Raw genomic sequence first — 15,676 nt, 5'->3', positions numbered from 1 at the left:
GATGAGGAGGAGGATGGAGCAGGGAGGAGGAGGATGGAGCTGGGATGAGGAGGATGAAATGAGGAGGATGGAGCTGGGATGAAGAGGAGGATGGAGCTGGAATGAGGAGGATGGAGCAGGTAGGAGGAGGAGGATGGAGCAGGGACGAGGAGGATGGAGCAGGGATGAGGAGGATGGAGCCCTCCTGCCCTGCAGGGTGTGGCTCAGGCTGCTCTGCCCCGGCCCAGGTGTTGGGAGGAGGGCGAGCAGGGCCCAGCCAAGGTTCCCAAACCTCGCTGACTCATTCCTGGCTCCATCCTCGGCTCCCCCAGCCCCTGGGTCCCCTCGGTCCCCTCTGGCAGCACCGTCGCGCTCCGTGGCTCCCCAGGTGCCGGCGGCGCTCGGCATTTCAATTCCGTGTTTGCTTTTTATGAAGGGGCTGGAGCTGTGTCTCAGGAATACTAATGGCTCTGGCAGCGCTGGAGAGAGCCTCCAACCCCCCCCGCACTGCCACCACCACCAGGGACCCCGGGAGGTGTCACCAGGGCCACCAGGAGCACCACAGGGCGGTGGCTCTGTGCCCTTGGGGACGCCAGGGCCATCAAATCCCCCTGGTGGCTTTGCCAGCACCTCCTGACAAATTGATGCTTCCCCAGCTCACCTGGCACCTGACGAGCCAGGAATGGGACGTAGCCATGGCTGTGTGGGCAGGGATCCACCTGTGCCCAGGGCCACCACGTCCCTGTCACCCCTGGGATGGCCATGAAGGATGCCCTGGGGCCACCTGAGCCTGTGACACCCTCGGGGTGCTTGGGGACACTCTGGTCCCTATGGGTGCTGTTTTGCTGTTTTTGGGGGCTCTGGGTGATGCTCCCCCCTTCCCCAGCCCCCCCCAGCTGTGTCGGCGCCGAGGACCCGTGTGGAGAATATGTTCCACAAATGAATAATAAAAACAAAGGAAAATTACCCTCTTATTGAAACTCGTTTTATGAATAAAACAATTATTCTGGTAATTGAAAAAATGTGTCGTTAAATTAAATGCAGTGGTTCCTATTAAAATTTTAGTGGATTTCTTCTTCTCCTCTGTTTCTTTTTCCCCCCCTTTTCTCCTTGCCTCCCTCCCTCCTGCCTCCGCTGGCGGCTAAAGGCTGGTAATTATAGCGGAGGGTTTCGCTTTCTCTTTATTGTTTTTTAATCTCTTCGTGCTGCGGAGCCAGCGAGAGCCTGATGCCGAGGAGATTTAGCTCCATCTCCCCGTGCTGGGGGGGCTGTGGTGGGAGCTGCTTGGTGGCAGTGCCACCACTCCTGGCACCTTCTTTACTGGGCTAGCATCCTCCTTTCCAGGCTGGCATCCTCATTTTTGGGTAGTGGTGTCCTAGGAAGCTCCATCTACCCATACTGGGTGGAGGGCATGGTGGGAGCTGCTTGGTGGCAGTGCCAGGTGGCTGTGCCACAGCTCCTGGAGGGGTTGGCACCTTCTTTACTGGGCTGGCATCTTTCTTTCCAGGCTGGCGTCCTCCTTTTTTGTGTGGTGATGCCCAGGAAAGCTCCATCTCCCCGTGCTGGGGGAGCTGTGGTGGGAGCTCCTTGGTGGCTGTGCCACCACTCCTGGCACCTTCTTTACTGGGCTGGCATCCTCCTTTCCAGGCTGGCACCCTCATTGTTGGGTGGTGATGCCCCAGGAAGGATGGGGAGCCCCTGGAACGCCGTGGGAGCTGCAGGGACCTGGCTGTGTCCCCTCTCCGTGCTCCAGGCAGGGTGTGGGCACTGCAGTGGCACTTGCAGGGCTGCATCCTGGTGGGACCAGAGGAGGGTTGTTGGGAAGGAGGAGAAGGATGGAGCTGTTTTCCCTGAGGCAGGTGCTGGTCCCTGGGGTTGGATGGGTGCCTGGAGCCCGCAGGTGAGGGTGGGATGGGTCCAGGACCTCCCCCAGGTCCTGGTGGGCATCAGCCCCATTGGGATTCCCGGATTGTGGTGATCAGCAGGGCCGGGCCGGTCCCCTTGCAGTGGTGGGACTGGATGTCACCCCAGGGGCTCTGAGCACAGACACGGGCACTGTGCTGTCCCCTGGGTGCTGGCGCCAGGCAGGAGGGGACCCGGCTGTCCCACAAGCCTCGGGGGTGGCCCGAGGGATCGGATCTGCTGCCCCCATCCCCACCCTGCCCCTGAGAGGGACAGGGACAGGAACAGGAGGGGGCTGCACCCCCATCCCCAGAGCCCCCCTCGGCATCCCTCCCTGCCTAAGCCTCCCCGTCCTTCCCATCAGGAGGGATTTGGAGGCGGACAGAGGGCAGCTTAGTGCCCGGCTGGGCCATTAGGGCCGGGAATTAGGATCCATTACGGCTCTCAGGGAGCCCTGCCCTACATCCCGGCCCCAGAGCCCCCGGCCCTGATGTAACTCAAGCGCGGGGGCCAGGGCTGCGATCCCATTAGGCGGGATTAGTGCCGTGCCAGGGCCTGGCATTACATTGTCATCGGCAGGGGAGGGAGAGAGCCGGGAATGTCTCTGTCCATGTCCCTGTCCCCATTCCTTATCCCTGTCCCCGTCCCAGTTCTTGTCCCCATTCCCTGTCCCTGTCCCCCCTCCCTGCTGCCAGCCCAGCCCCGAGGGCAGGATGGGGACACGGGGGTTTGGTGGCACCTTTCTCTGCGGAGGGGACACTGCTGGCACGGCAGGGGTGGCACGGGGTGGCACAGGAGCTGTTCAGTGTCCCCGTGCCCGCCGGCAGATGTGCAGATGTTGCCGGAGCCGCCCCTCGCTGCCGCCTGTGTTTGGAAAGTGATGAATTTCTGCACCAACTAATTAGCCTCTAATTAGCAAGCGGAGTGTAAACAGTCACAACAGATGGGGGAGAGGCGGGATGAGCAGTAATGACCCTTCGTTTGTGGGGGGGACGTGGCTGTCATCCACCGCCAACCCTTCCCTTGGGCAGGGGAATGGCAGCTCCCGTCCATGGTGGCACCGTGAGAGCTCCACGAACCCGGACTTGGTGGTGCCAGGGCCTGCCAGGGGTGGTGGTGTCCCCAGGGAGCAGGGCTGGGATGGCTGGTGCAGCTGGAGAGGGAAACTGAGGCTGGGGGCTGCAGAAGGGGCTGGTGATGAGGGGGCAGCCCTGCTCAGCACTGGGGCTCCCCACTCTTCTCCTGTCCAAGAATTGGTGTGAGCACCGCCTGGGGACAGCAGGAACACCAGGAACACCAGGAACACCTGGTCTTGTCCTTGGAGGCCTCTTTGGAGAGCTGGAATTAAGGAGCCACCTTCTCTCCCTGCATCTCCCCTCTCCTCCAGCCACCCCTGGCACTGGGTTGGGCTCCCAGGAGGATGAGGAGGATCCCATCCAGTTCAGTGCCACGTTCACCCCTCACAGGGGACCCACAGGACCCCCACCCTCACTCTTAGGCTGGGTTTGCGTTCCTGGGGGCACGGCGGGGGCTGGGCCATGCCCTTGGCGGGCGGGTCAGCCCGGAACGATCCCATCCCATCCCATCCCATCCCATCCCATCCCATCCCATCCCATCCCATCCCATCCCATCCCATCCCATCCCATCCCACCCGTGCGGAATTAGGAGCCGCCTCTCCTCCTCTGCGCCGTTTTTCACCCCTTAATGCAGAACAGATGGCTCGGGCGCTTCAAAGCGTGATGAGCCTTAGCTGCTTAAAATCAAATTAGGATGGATGTGAGCGGCGGGCGGGCCCGGGGGAAGGTGCAGCAGTGGCACCCTGATCCCAAACGCTCCCCAAACGCTTCCCAAGCGCCTCCGGGACAGCTCCCAGGTGCCTCCCAGGTGCTGGGTGCAGGGAGTGCACTGGGCATGCCAAGTCTCAGTCCCACTGTGCCCTTGGAGTGCTCAGTTGGGCACTGCCAGCACAGCCTGGTGGTCCTGAGGGAATCAGCATTTCCTGAGGACCAGAATTCCCTGAGGAATCAGCATTCCCTGGTGATCAGCATTTCCTGGAGACCAGCATTCCCTGAGGATCAGCATTCCCTGGGTTCCAGCCCCTTGTGCCATGCCTGGATGCTCCCTGCAGCTGCGTGGTGCCCAGTGGATGCCAGCCTGGCGCATGGCTCATTGACTGGTTCCATGCAGGAGGTGTTTGGATCCAGAGCTGCCATCTGGCTGTGCCACGTCCCCATCTGGGCACTGCCATAATCCCAAAGTCTCCAAAGGGGTGGCGTGGGCGATGCCCCGGCCTTGCAGGTCAAGCCCTGCCGTGGTGTGGGGACATGTGGCGTGCACAGGTGGCACAGGCCCTGCTCTGGGGCGTTCCTGTGACCTCCGTGGCATCTCTGTCCCCACTCCTGGGCATGCTGAGGGTGGCAGGGCTGCCCTGAGCTCACCAGGCCAGGGAACAGCATGGCCACGGGTTGGGCTCGCAGCAGTGGTGCCAAACCCCTCTGCCCCCGTGCCACCCAGGACGTGCTGGGCTGCCATTCCCCGATGCCCCAATGTCTGAATCCATCCTGGATCCAAGGCAGGCACATCAAGAGTAGTGAGGGCTGCCCCTTCCAGCTGGTGCTGGAAGGTCAGAGAGGAAGATTGAATTAAGGAGCCACGAGCTGCTCCTTCCCTTCCTAATGACTCGCCTGGCACCCAGCACCGCTGTGCCCTGCCCTCTGCCAGGCAGGGTGGTGCAAATCCCCTGGGCATCTCCATGTGAGTGTGCAGGAGAGGCACCCCCAGTGCAGCTCTGGCTCCCACAAACTCCTGTCACAGCCCCAGGGTGCTGGGCACTGCCTTGGTGCCGCTGCCAGGGATCCACGGCAGCAATCCAGCCCGAGCAGACAAGAAAGCAGAGCCCTACCCCAAAGAAAAAGCCCAGAGCTGTGATTGAACGTGCACTTGAAAGCTGCTGGGGAATATGAATGTGCCTTTGAAGTAAAAGGGCTTCCATTTGTTAAGCAGAAAATGGAGCTGTGTGGTTCGATTTATAGTTTTACTTAGCAAATAAAACAGGAGAGGAGTAAGTGGCTGCGCCTCGCTCGGCTCGCAGCCCCTCCGCCCCTTCGCCCCCCGAGTTAAAAGCTCCGAGATGCTACAAAGGGAGCTGGGAATAAAGCAAAGCACAGCTCAGATAAACCTGCAGCGGGCTGAGCCCTTGAGGATGGGCTGCTGGAACGGCTCAGGGAGGGGACAAGGGACAGGGAAGGGGGCTGGGGCGGGCAGGGGGCAGCGGGGTGATGCCAAAGGAATCGCGGAATGGTTTAGGCTGGAAAGGACCTCAAATCATTTTGTTCTGCCAGGGGCAGCAGTGCCGAGTGCTCCGTGGGGCTGTGGGGCCCTGATCCCTGTCCCTCTCTCCCCGCAGATGATGTGTCCCCGTATTTCAAGACGGAGCCGGTGCGGAGCCAGGTGCACCTGGAGGGGAACAGGCTGGTGCTCACCTGCATGGCCGAGGGCAGCTGGCCCCTGGAGTTCAAGTGGCTGCACAACAGCCAGGAGCTCACCAAGTTCTCCCTGGAGTACAGGTGAGTCTGGAGAGGGCGGCCAGCCATCAGCAGGGCTGCCCAGGCAGGTTTGGAGTGCCCATCCCTAGGGGAGGACTGGAGCTGGCACCCAGCTCTGGGCTGGGGACAAGGTGGGGATGGGGCACAGCTGGGACACGATGACCTTGCAGGTGTTTTCCGGCCTCGGTGACTCTGGATTCTGAGCGTTCCCGAGCATCCGTGGCAAATCCTGCCCGTCATGCTGCTCCCTGGCGGGTGCCAGTGCCAGGGCTGCCATCCTGGGAGGTGCCACAGAGGCTGCTCTTGGCAGCCCCGGAGCCGAGGCTCTGTTTGCAGAGCAAACGGGACTTTAAGCAGGTCAGCAGCGGGGAGGAGGTGTTTGCACAAGCGGATTAACACCTCAACACCGGGCTGTGCATCACAGCCCCCGGGGCTCCCTGCGGGAGAGTGCCCGGCTCCAGCCCCCTGTGCCAGCTGCTCCTGGCACGGAGCGGCTCCAGCCCCTTGGAGATGGCCTTTAAATCAAGGCGGGCACCTCTGGCCGTCTCCTGCGAGTGTGTGTGTGTGTCATCCTCTCTGTTTTAATCAATAATTCAGCCTGAGACGAGCCGTTCCCCCTTCCCGGCATCGAATCCAGAGGCTTCGTGTTGCTGTAGCAACGCTGGGGCTGCTCCGGGATGCGGGAAGGCGCCGAGCGCGGCTGGGGACGGCTGGGGACGGCTGTGCCCTGCTGGGCTCCTGCAGCCCGGGCCCTCCCTGGGCACTGTCCCCTCCTGAGCACCCGCTGCAGCTCTGCAGCGCCCCGAGTCCCCGCCTGTGGGACACCCTCGTCCCTTGTCCTGGTGTGGAGGTGCAGGGAGCTGTTGAGCCCCTCAATTCCCTGTTGGGGATGCGGCTCTTTCCCGGGCAGGAGAAAGGAGTCAGGAGCTGCTCTGCCCTGGGAGCGGGTTGGGATGCCTGGGAGTCACCTCCCAACCCAGAGCGGGCGTTCTTGTGGTGTCACATTTTATTTAAATGGTTCACATTTTATTTAAATGGTGTGTGGTGTTAAAATGTAACACCGCACGTTCTGCCTCCTTTGGCTGAGTTTCTCCCGGGTTTGATCCGTGCCTCAGTTGGCCCTTCAGTAGGAAAGGGCCCAGCAGTGGTGCCTGTGCTGCGGGGTGCCAGGCAGCTCCACATCCCTGCATGCCTGCATTTCTGAATCCCTGCATTCCTGTATCCATGCATCCTTGTACCCTGCATCCCTCCATTCCTGCATCCCTGCATTTCTGAATCCATGCATTCCTGCATCCCCAAATCCCCACATCCCTGCACCCTTGTACCCTGCATCTCCACATTCCTGCATACCTGAATCCATGCATTCCTGCATTCCTGCATTCCTGCATTCCTGCATCCCACATCCTTGAGTCCATGCACTCCTGCATGCCTGCATCCCCCACATCCCTGCATCCTTGTACCCTGCATCCCTCCATTCCTGCATCCCTGCATTTCTGAATCCCTGCATCCCTGAGTTCCTGCATCCCTCCATTCCCACATCCCTCTATCCCTGCATCCCTCCATTCCTGTTTCCCACCATCCCAGCATTTCTAATTCCCTGTATCCCTGTATCCCTGCATCCCCGTATCCCCATATCCCTGCATCCCCGTATCCCTGCATCCCTCCATCCCTGCATCCCCCCATCCCTGCTCCAAGGTGCCTCCCCTGCCCTGGACCCCACAGCTCCAGCACTCAGGCAGAAAGGATTAAGGCAGGAAGCGAGAACCCAAGCAAACAAACACGTGGGGAAAACCCAAAACCCAAACAAACCCAGCTCAGCCAACGGAGCAGAGAAGGCGCCGAGCAAATCCCAGATCCCTGCTGGGCTCCCCTGGACCCTGCCAGCATCCCTTGGCTCTGCCCGCGGCTCCGTGGGGATTGGGAGAGTGGGGACGAGGGCTTGGCTGTCGTGCCTGGCACTGGAGGCTGCTGGTGAGGAGGAGAAGGACCAAAATTAGTTATGATGGGCAGAAATTGAATTTTAATAGAGCTGTCGGTGGCGCGGAGCCAGCCCGCTCAGGCAGTGGGAAGGTTGTAATTAAAAGTTAACGAGTTTAGAAACAGAGAAATCCTTGGAGAGGGGAGGACTGCTGCTGATGGCCAGGGAGGCTCAGGGATGGCGTTGGCCATGTGGGGCTGGGGATGGCTCTGGGTTTGGGGTGCACCAGTCCCTCCCAGCTCGGTGCTGCTGCGTGTCCGTCAGTCCAGGGACAGGAGGACATTCCCAGAGCCTGGCTGTGCCCATGAGGACAGGAGGACATTCTGAGAGTCTGGCTGTGCCCATGAGGACAGGAGGACATTCCCAAAGCCTGGCTGTGCCCATGAGGACAGGAGGGCATTCCCAGAGTCTGGCTGTGCCCATGAGGACAGGAGGACATTCTGTGGGTCTGGCTGTGCCCATGAGGACAGGAGGACATTCCCAGAGCCTGGCTGTGCCCGTGAGGACAGGAGGACATTCTGTGGGTCTGGCTGTGCCCATGAGGACAGGAGGGCATTCCGAGGGTCTGGCTGTGCCCATGAGGACAGGAGGACATTCCCAGAGTCTGGCTGTGCCCATGAGGACAGGAGGACATTCTGTGGGTCTGGCTGTGCCCATGAGGACAGGAGGGCATTCCCAGGGTCTGGCTGTGCCCATGAGGACAGGGGGACATTCCGAGGGTCTGACTGTGCCCATGAGGAAGGGTTTGGAGAGGACAGTGTGCTGTGGGGGCTGGCTGGGCTTGGTGGCATCACTGATGGTTCCCAGCCAGGCTTGGTGGCTTCACCTCGTGTTTCCCAGCCAGGGCTGAGTCTCCAAGCATTCCACCCTCATCATCCTCACTGCTGCTCCCCAGCCCCTCTCCTGAGCAGGGCATCCCTCTGGCTGCGGTGCCACTCGTGCATTTCCCACTGGGGGCTGTGGGTAGGGGCTGGCTGTCCCCCTGTGCCCATGGAGCCGCCCTGCTCGGGGTGCTCAGGGTGGTTTGGAGGAGCTCAGGGTGGTTTGGAGGAGCTCAGGGTGATCAGGGGAACTCAGGGTGGTTTGGAGGAGCTCAGGGTGGTTTGGAGGAGCTCAGGGTGATCAGGGGAACTCAGGGTGGTTTGGAGGAACTCAGGGTGGTTTGGAGGAGCTCAGGGTGATTAGGGGAGCTCTCGGTGGTCGCGGGAGCTCAGGGTGGTTTGGAGGAGCTCAGGGTGATCAGGGGATCTCTCGGTGGCCGGGGGAGCTCAGGGTGGTTTGGAGGAGCTCAGGGTGGCCGGGGGATCTCTCGGTGGCCGGGGGAGCTCAGGGTGGTTTGGAGGAGCTCAGGGTGGTCGGGGGAGCTCAGGGTGGCCGGGGGAGCTCAGGGTGGCCGCGTTTCCAGGGAAGGAGCCGCTCATCCCGGTTTGGCAGCGTTTCCATGGCGACCGCCCTTTCCTTCCCGCAGCGGTTCCGCCGCCACCGGAGCGGCTCTGGGCGCTCACCGGGGCCAGGTGGGCACCGGGCCGGGTCTGTCCGTGCCCCGGGCAGGGCAGCGGCGGTGCCCGTGCCTGGAGCTGATCCCTCGGGAGCATCCCCGGGGAGCGCCCGGCTCTCTGAGCATCCCCAGCCAACCTCCCCGAGGAGCATCCCGGGGGATCCGGTGCCATGCGGGACTCCGGAAGGCCTGGGGAGCAGCCCGGGGCTGTCTGTGTGCTTGTGGAGCCAGCCCGGGGGGACTGGGCACCAGCCTGGCTCTGTGTGTGACCACGGGCTCATCCCCCGGAGCATCCCTGGGGACGGAGCATCCCAGCTTGGGTCCAGGAGCATGCTGAGCTGAGCTGCTTCCCTCAGGAGGATGCTGGGGGATGGAGCAGGAGGGACCCCAAGGGACTGAGCAGCAGCCTGGCTCTGTCTCTGTGTGTGTGTGTGTGGAGCCATCCTCCCTTAGGAGCATCCCTGGGGCTTTGGGGGCTCAGGATCAGCCTGGTTCTGTGTTGTGGAGCCATCCTCCCTTAGGAGCATCCCTGGGGCTCTGGGGAGCTCAGGAACCACCTGGCTTCGTGTATGTGGAGCCTTCCTGCCCTGGGAGCATCTTTGGGGTTGTGGGGGGCTCAGGAATCACCTGGCTCTGTGTGCCCACGGGTCTGTGATCCCAAGAACGTTCCTGGTGTGTGGGACGGGATCAGGGATCACCTGCCCTCCCCTCCCTCCATCCCCTGCCGCTGCCATGGGGTGCACAAGGCCGTTCCCCACGGGATCCCTGCTCGGGGTGCCCCCCAGGGACCCCCCTCTGGTGCCCACTCTGTGCCAGCAGCCTGGGTGCCCCTGCACTCAGCTGGGTGCCCCGGCCCAGCCCTGGCTGTGCCTCCAGGACCCCTCCCGTGCTGGAGCTGCTGGGATGAGGAATCACGACATGCAAATCAGGCAGCTTGATGTCTTTAATGAAATCCTCGGAAGGGAAAGCGCTTCTCTGGTGAATTGAGGATATTTATTTCTCACACAAGAAATTTAACATGCAGATTAGTTGGGGCTGGTAATTTATCACATGAGATTGTCCTATTAAGGGCTGCATCGAGTCCTGCTGCCTTTGGAAATTACCTTACACATAGATTACCTCTGGACAGACTCCCATCCGTGGAGATGCATCCTCTGGCTCCTAAATCAGCGCTCGTGGCCTGCACAGCTGGTGCAGGAGCCCAGCAGCCGCCGAAGGATTCCCTGCCTGCTCTCAGGAGCCCAGCTTCCCTTTGTGGAGCTTGGAGCAGTGTCATTCCATCTCTGGCTTTGCCCCAGCTCCCCTCTGCCAAGCAGGGCTGGCACAGCTGAGCCTCCCCGTGCCATCCCATGCCAGCCCTGGGGTGGGTTTCCCAGCGCGTGGTGCCTCTGATCCAGCTCCATCTCCTTTCTGTGTGGGCTCACCCGGATTTGGGGCGGATTTGGGGCTCTTCCAAGCCCTACTCCTCCCTTGGGCTGTTTTGGGGAGTCCCCTGGGGGTGCAGGGACACAACTGGCTGTGCACACAGGACTCTGATGTGCATTTATGGCCTGGTGAGGGTCCCAAATGTTTGATGAGGGTCCCAAATGTTTGATGAGGGTCCCAAATGTTTGATGCCCAGAGTTTGTCACCAAATTATGTGAAATACGGAGCCAGGAGCCTCTGAAAACGCCAGGCCTGGGGCAAACAGGATGAATCACCCCCAGATTCCTGCTGGGAGCTCCTCCCTGCTCTGTGGGCCCAGCTCTCTGCCAGCCCACGTGTGATGCCCATCCCTCTGCCTTGGGTGGCTAATTACCATGCAATGAGTTAATTAACGGCGCTGAAGAACATTGGAAGGGCTGCAGCCAGGCTGGGTGGGGGCCCTGCAGGGCTTTCCTGGTTCTTGTGGCTCCAGCCTGGCCTGTGTCACTTTCGGTGCCCCTTTTGGTGTCACTACGGGTGGCAGAGCCCCAGGAATGCTGGTGAGGGGCGTGGGCAGCATTCCTGGGAATGTTTGTGCTGGGGAGGCTCCTGCCCGTCTCTGTGCCTTGTTTGGGACTTTGGGGACACAAACTTTGGCATGAGGCGCCGTGGGCACAGGGCAGCGGTGCCAGTGAACCACAGCAGTGTCAGGGCTGGCAGGGGGCACACGCTGGGGATGGCACAGGGGGGAATCTCCCTGCTGGGGATGGCACAGAGGGGAATCTCCCTGCTGGGGATGGCACAGGGGGGAATCTCCCTGCCGGGATCCTAAAGGGAGAGGACAGGGACTGCCAGAGCAGGAGATGCCCCCGGAGCTGGGAGTTGGCCAAGGCCGTGCCCAGCAATGCACCAGAGCCCTCCGGATGCCGCAACACGGATCGAGGCTCGCCCCGTCCCCTGCTCTGCAGGAAGGAGGCTGATTAATACACGGGCATTAATTATTAAATGGCTCATTGTTCTGGCAGGGCCAATTGAGGCAGCGATTTACGGCGCTGCCAATTCCCACGGCCGAGGGAGGGAAAGCGTGCCCGGGCAGGGGCAGGGGCAGCGGCCACGTGGATCCAGAGAGAGCCCGTTCCAGTCGGGAGCTAATTGCGATCCCATGGCGCGGTTAAGCGCGGCTGATGGAGCTCCAGGGGCGCCTCGCAGCCTCATGGAGCGCTGGCCCGGAGCAGGGGCCGGGACACCGCTCGGATGCTCCGAGTCGTTAAACCTCGGCTAAGTGTGTTTTAATGCTCACTTGACATTTCATTATCCCACGGTAACCATTCAGACACGCGGCCCCTCCAGAATTAATTAGTCGTTATGCAGGATATTAATCAAAGGGGACTGTGCCAGTGCTGCTCCCACCCCAAATCCGATCCAGCTGTTGCTGTTCCCGAGCGGCGTTGGAAGAACCTCACAGATTTCAATTTGATGGATCAAATCCTTTGGCTGCCGCTTTCCCCGGCCCTTCTCCACCCCCTCAATCTAAGAATAATTCGGCAGCGTCAGCCCCGCGCTCCTCGGCAACCCTACAATAACAGAGGCACGGCGGCAGCCACAGCACGGCTGGGACAGATGGATGGATGGATGGATGGATGGATGGATGGATGGATGGATGGATGGATGGATGGATGGATGGACGGACAGCCCTACAATAACAGAGCCATGGCAGCAGCCAGGGCTAGGGCACGGCTGGGACGGATGGACGGACAACCCTACGATAACAGAACCGCTGGGACATGGCTGGGTCAGAGGGACTGGGGATGGATGGACGGACAGACAGATGGACAACCCTACAATAACAGAGCCACAGGAGCTGGGCACGCTGCTGTGCCCTGCCCGGCTGAGGGACCGGGGATGAACGGACGGACAGACGGACAGGTTGTCATTCCCAGCGTGCAGCCATCCATCTGTCAGACAGATCCGGTGCCAAAGCTGCCGCTGCACACCCGGGGCTCCCTCCTGACCCCGGAGCCCCCTCCTGCCCCCGGGGCTGAGCGGGACGGAGCCGCTTCCTGCCCGGCCAGGGCGGTCAGCGCTCGCCTCTCCCCACGGACCGTGCCCTGTCAAGCTCCGCGTTCGCAGAGAAGCCAAACAAACCCCTGGAAGAGCGGAGTCAGCAGCGAGGGCTGCGCCGGGAGCCGGGCCAGCTTCACCTCGGTCCGGCTGCAGCGGGGGCGGGGGACAAAGCCAAAGCCACCCGGCCGGGGGGACAGCGGCACCGGGAGCGGCCCCAGCTGGAGCAGCTCCTTCCTCGCGTGGAACAAAGGCCACGAAGCTGTGACACAGACTGGGGATGGGCTGGCATCCCCCGCTCCTGCCTGCAGCGCAGCCCCTGTGAGGGGTGACACGGGGGTGACATTGGGGGCGGAATCAATCCCCGTCCCCTCCCAGGCAGGAGCGGTGGGGGAAGGAAACCGAAGCTGAGCGCTCTTGGATGGAAGCCGCGGTGCAAGGCGAGCGGGGAGAACAAAGTCTGTGCGGCTTTGGTTGATGACTGCGGGCTGGGCTGAGCCGGGAATTGATTTCCTTTCTCCGGGCTATTTTCAGCTGCTGAGGTGTGTGTGCGAGTGCTGGGCTTCAATAACTCCTCCAGCTCCCGTGTGTGGGGACCAGGCCCCGGAATTGGATCTGCTGGGGTGTCCTGGGCTGGGGACACGGCTCCCATGGAGTGTCCATGGCTGGGGACACGGCTCCTTGTGCCCATGGAGTGTCCATGGAGTGTCCTGGGCTGGGGACACGGCTCCCGTGGAGTGTCCTGCCCTTGGGGACACCGCACTGCCAGGCCTGTGCTGAAGGTGCTCCCTGTGACTCTGTTTGTGTCCCTTGGGCTGTGCCAGCTCTGGTGGCTTTGCATTGTCCCCATGGGGGGACACACCAGCGAGGACATGGATCTGTTTGGGGACACACGTGTCCCTGTGCTGCTGTGTGTCCATCCGTCCGTCCGTCCGTCCGTCCGTGGGCGTGCGCGCGCTGGGGAGTCACGGTGTGATTTATTAGCGAGGACACGGCAAGGAGAGCGGGCCCATTACTCCTGGCGGCTGCAGCCCTCGCTGACAGCTCCGTGCAATTGAAATATCTTATTTAAAGCCTCTGGGGAGCGTTTTTAAATATCAGCCGTGACACTCAAGGTCTCGTTCCCAAAGGGCACCGTCCCTCCTCCTCCTCCTCGTCCCGCGGGGACGGGTGACCCCTGTGTGGGTGTGCGGCTGCCTGGTGTCACCGCGCCTTGGTGACAGTCCCGCCGGGCCAGGGGACAGCCCTGTGTCCCTGCCACCCTCTGCCGTGCGCAGGGAACGCGCTCCTCAGGTCTGATGAAAGTTTAATTTACGCTCGGCTCTCAGAAGAGCAAACAAAGCCGTGCCGAAGGAGCCCGCGGCGGGTTTTACCGCAAGATTAGATTTTGGGGCAGGGAGGAGGGCTGAGCTGCCTTTATTTATTTATTCCCTCTCTGCTTCATCTCGCGGCGCTCCCCGCCGGGGGCAGCGGGGCTGCGGCTCCTGCCCGGCCCCCGGAGGCTCCCCCGGGGCTCCAGGGGGACCAAACCGGAGCCGCAGGGCTGGGGACGGCGCTGGTGGCAGCAGGGTCCGCCTTGGCACCCGGTGGAGAGGAGATGTGGTGATTTCCTTTATCTCCTCGCCGGCGCTGGCCGCTGATGAGAGCAGGGCGGGTGATAAGGGGGTGAGCCAGGATTTATCGGAGCAGTGCCGGACTTGGACACTCTCAGATTCAGGCTGGGTGACACCAACAGAGCACAGTGTCACTGCTGGGGCCGGGGCAGGGCTCAGGACAGCGGGACCCAGCTTGTGGCGATGGGTCACATCCAGCCCCCGGACCGGGAGAGTGACAGTCATCGGGGGGCTGTGACAGTGACACGGGTGTCCCCTCACGGCTGGTTCCCCTCCCGCAGGTACATGATCACCTCGCTGGACCGCACCCACGCCGGCTTCTACCGCTGCATCGTCCGCAACCGCATGGGCGCGCTGCTGCAGCGCCAGACCGAGGTGCAGGTGGCCTGTAAGTGACAGTCCTGCCCCGCGGGGACCGCGCGGGGACACAGATCCCGGCGGCGGGGGCAGCTCCGGGGGCGGTGCCAATGGTGGCCAGCACGTGAGAGCCTGCAGCATCCCTGGGGTGACAGGGACAGGGACATCAGAGCATCCCTGGGGTGGCACTGGCAGGGACATCGGAGCATCCCTGGGGTGACAGGGACAGGGACATCAGAGCATCCCTGGGGTGGCACTGGCAGGGACATCGGAGCATCCCTGGGGTGACAGGGACAGGGACATCAGAGCATCCCTGGGGTGACAGGGACAGGGACACCAGAGCATCCCTGGGGTGGTGCTGGTCATGGACATTGGAGGAACCCTGGGGTGACATCCAGAGTGCCCCTGGGGTGATGCTGGTGAGATTTAAGGAGGAGATGGCAGTGCTGAGGCCTGGGATGGTGGCTCTGTCCCCCGATGGGACCTGCCCCTCTCTGTCACCCCTTGCCTCTGGGATATCCCCACTCCCATCCCCTCAAACCCCTCCAGAGGAGCAGTGACAAATCAGGAGGATAATGAGAAATTAATAAGGCAGCTGTGCTAACAACTAATGATAATGGCAAAGTCGTTAAAAAGGGATTCTTTACATGTTTTTAATTACAGCAATTAAGGAAGTCAATAAAAATCCCCTGTCCCACCCCCTCCTCCATGCCCCCTGCTTCCCTCAGTCTCCCACAACTGCTGCTTGATTCCAGGCTGGGAATGGCAGGGGGATGGAGGAGCTGTGCCACACCTTGTCCCTGCAGCCAGGGCCATGCTGGGATGCTGCTGGCACTGGGACAGGTGATGGTGTCTGTGGGGCTCTGAGCATGAGGGAGGAGATGAGGATCTGACTCCATGTTTCACAAGGCTGATTTATTATTTTATGATGTATTTTAAATTAAAACTATACTAAAGGAATAGAAGAAAGGGTTTCATCAGAAGGCTGGCTAAGAATAGGAAAAGAAGTAATGATAACAAAGGTTTGTGGCTCAGCTGTCTGTCTGAGCCAGCTGACTGCGATTGGCCATTAATTAGAAACAACCAACAGGGAGCAGGAGAAGCTGGGGAGCCCCAGGACTGGGCCCTCCCTGCTGTGGCTGCAGCCTGGCTGTGGTGGGGACACTTGGATGGGGTCCCTGACCCAGCACAGGGGGGATGGATGGATGGATGGATGGATGGATGGATGGATGGATGGATGGATGGATGGATGGATGGATGGATGGATGGATGGATGGATGGATGGAATCCATGGATGATGGAGGAATGGATGGATGATGGAGGAATGGATGGATGAGGG

At 61.3% G+C, this 15,676-nt stretch overlaps 1 protein-coding gene across 1 annotated transcript in view; it reads left to right on the top strand.

The window, feature by feature from the left end:
* The window catches only part of SDK2 (sidekick cell adhesion molecule 2), a 52,056-nt gene that overhangs the window by 14,457 nt on the left and 21,923 nt on the right, over window positions 1–15,676 (top strand). Inside the window, 2 exon segments of the mRNA XM_063175608.1 lie at window positions 5,288–5,447; window positions 14,262–14,368. Coding sequence (XP_063031678.1) covers window positions 5,288–5,447; window positions 14,262–14,368 — 267 coding nt within the window.

The sequence above is a fragment of the Melospiza melodia genome, chromosome 24, assembly GCF_035770615.1.
Source record: "Melospiza melodia melodia isolate bMelMel2 chromosome 24, bMelMel2.pri, whole genome shotgun sequence".
In the NCBI taxonomy this organism is placed as follows: domain Eukaryota; kingdom Metazoa; phylum Chordata; class Aves; order Passeriformes; family Passerellidae; genus Melospiza; species Melospiza melodia.
The sequence above is the reverse complement of the archived record's forward strand: the minus strand, read 5'-3'. Positions and strand labels throughout refer to the sequence as shown.